Source organism: Eubalaena glacialis, chromosome 1 (genome assembly GCF_028564815.1).
Source record: "Eubalaena glacialis isolate mEubGla1 chromosome 1, mEubGla1.1.hap2.+ XY, whole genome shotgun sequence".
NCBI lineage: Eukaryota > Metazoa > Chordata > Mammalia > Artiodactyla > Balaenidae > Eubalaena > Eubalaena glacialis.
In genome coordinates this window covers 66,204,806-66,206,611 of record NC_083716.1, presented here as the reverse complement: position 1 = coordinate 66,206,611, position 1,806 = coordinate 66,204,806, and the positions used below count along the sequence as shown (strand labels likewise).

Below are 1,806 nucleotides of genomic sequence, written 5' to 3'. Positions count from 1 at the left end.
TAAGCATAACTGCATTTACAAGACAGGAAGGCAGCTCTGTATTAAGTATACACAAGTAATAGATACTGTAACTTCACCCTAACAGGACAAACCTACAAAGTTTAAGAAAGTGAGGACTAAACCTGCAGTATAACCTAATCCTATTTTTCTTAAGCTTGTTTTCTCTCAAGGTAGTCCAGAAAAGGGGGAGGGGGCATTGCTTTTAGCAATCAAAACCATTCCAAGATCCATTAATGAAATCTACAACATACTAAGGAGTAATAAAAGAAAAGCAATAAAGTCATTGCGTCCCTAGGACTGGAGATGCGAATAAAAGTAACCTGGAAATTTGCTAATTTTATTCTAAGAATGCATCCTACGCCACCGATAGCCCGAGCAGCTACTTGGGGGAAGGTTACGGCTCCAAAGCGCGGATCACTGGGCGTCTCATGCCGGCAGGGTCGCGCGTCCTAACTGGCCATCTGGAAGGGCTCGGGCTGGAAGCCGAAGAGCCTTTGGCCGTAGGGCTCGCTCTCGCCCGGCAGCTTCGCGCCCGCGAAAGGAAGGTAGTGGTCTCGGCCGAAGTGCTCACAGTGGAGATTGACCCAGTCCCGCTCGGAGCCGAATCGCTCTGCCTCGGCCAGGATGCGGGTCAGAGCCATGATGTAGCTCAGCGCCATCTGCAGGGTCTCGTACTTGGACAGTTTTTTATCCTGGCCCCATTGGGGTACCACCCTGCGCAGACGGTCAAAAGCCGTGTTGAGCCCCTGCATGCGGCGGCGCTCGCGCGCGTTGGCCGCTAGGCGCCTGCGCGCCGCGCTCTCCAGCCGCCCCTCCCCGGAGCACGTGCCCGCGCACTCGGCGCCGCCCGCGCACGGGGGCGCGGCACGCGCTCCCGCCGTCGGGTTGCTGGGCTTGCAGGACTTCATCCCCCGCCGGAAAGAGGGAGGTGCCGAGCTCTCAGGCCCGCTCAGGACCCGTGCGTGGGCTGGTGTATGGAGCCGCTCTGAAACTTGGCTCTTCTTAGCAAATAAGTCATGCACAAAACAACCGTGTGGTTCGAAGTTCGTAGTGGGAGTGCGGGGCCTCGCCTTCTGTCCTATTGGATAGCCAGATTGATGTCTCCTCACTTGCCAAAATTAAGGGGAAATTGAGATGTGGAAAAGAAAGTCATTTTCCCAACGTGAAGTTGAAAAAGAGAAGGGAACTTTCCTGCAGCAGAATTGGTGTCGCTGGTTCGGGAAATGTCTTTCAAGTCCTCTGGGAAAGCCCGAGACTTCTTTTCTGGAAGACAAAATCTTTCCCCAAGCTCCGGAAAGGAGCGCTTCTTCCGCAGTAGCTGTCGGAGAGTGCTGGATGCATCTTTGAAGGAAGAGAATTTATAGCAGAGCGCTGAAGGAGGGAAACAGGTGGTGGCAGGTGGGCGGGCGTCCCTCGGCTTCCATCTCAGCACCTTCCTACCCTGGGAACTGCAGGGGGGAAGGGGGACGACGCACAGCAAAATCCTGACATTACAGCCTTCGTCTGTTGGAAGTTTCTCCAAAGCTATGTCCAACACTAACACACCATCTGGAGTGGCCGGGCTGTCCCCAAAAGAATAACAAGGTGGGGGTGGGCGGAGGGCTTGGTTCATCCTTTCCCATATCAGCGAGCAGCTTACATTATCAAAAACTGAACCAAGGGTTTTAAATTATTAGAAATCACTTGTGTGAATATGTTGGTCTTGGAATTTTAAGATATATAGACGTTTAGTGCCAGAAAATTTCGCTTTGTCAAGATGTGTGGCAATTTTGCACAATGCTGATCGAATGTATTCAACTGAGTATA

General features: G+C 52.4%; 1 protein-coding gene across 1 annotated transcript; it reads right to left on the bottom strand.

Moving 5' to 3' along the window:
- Positions 1 to 367: 367 nt before the first annotated feature.
- ATOH7 (atonal bHLH transcription factor 7) lies at positions 368 to 908 on the bottom strand. Its single transcript, XM_061197704.1, has one exon. It carries the CDS (start codon positions 906 to 908, stop codon positions 450 to 452), a length of 459 nt encoding a protein of 152 aa, XP_061053687.1. The 3' UTR covers positions 368 to 449.
- Between the last annotated feature and the right edge of the window lie 898 nt (positions 909 to 1,806).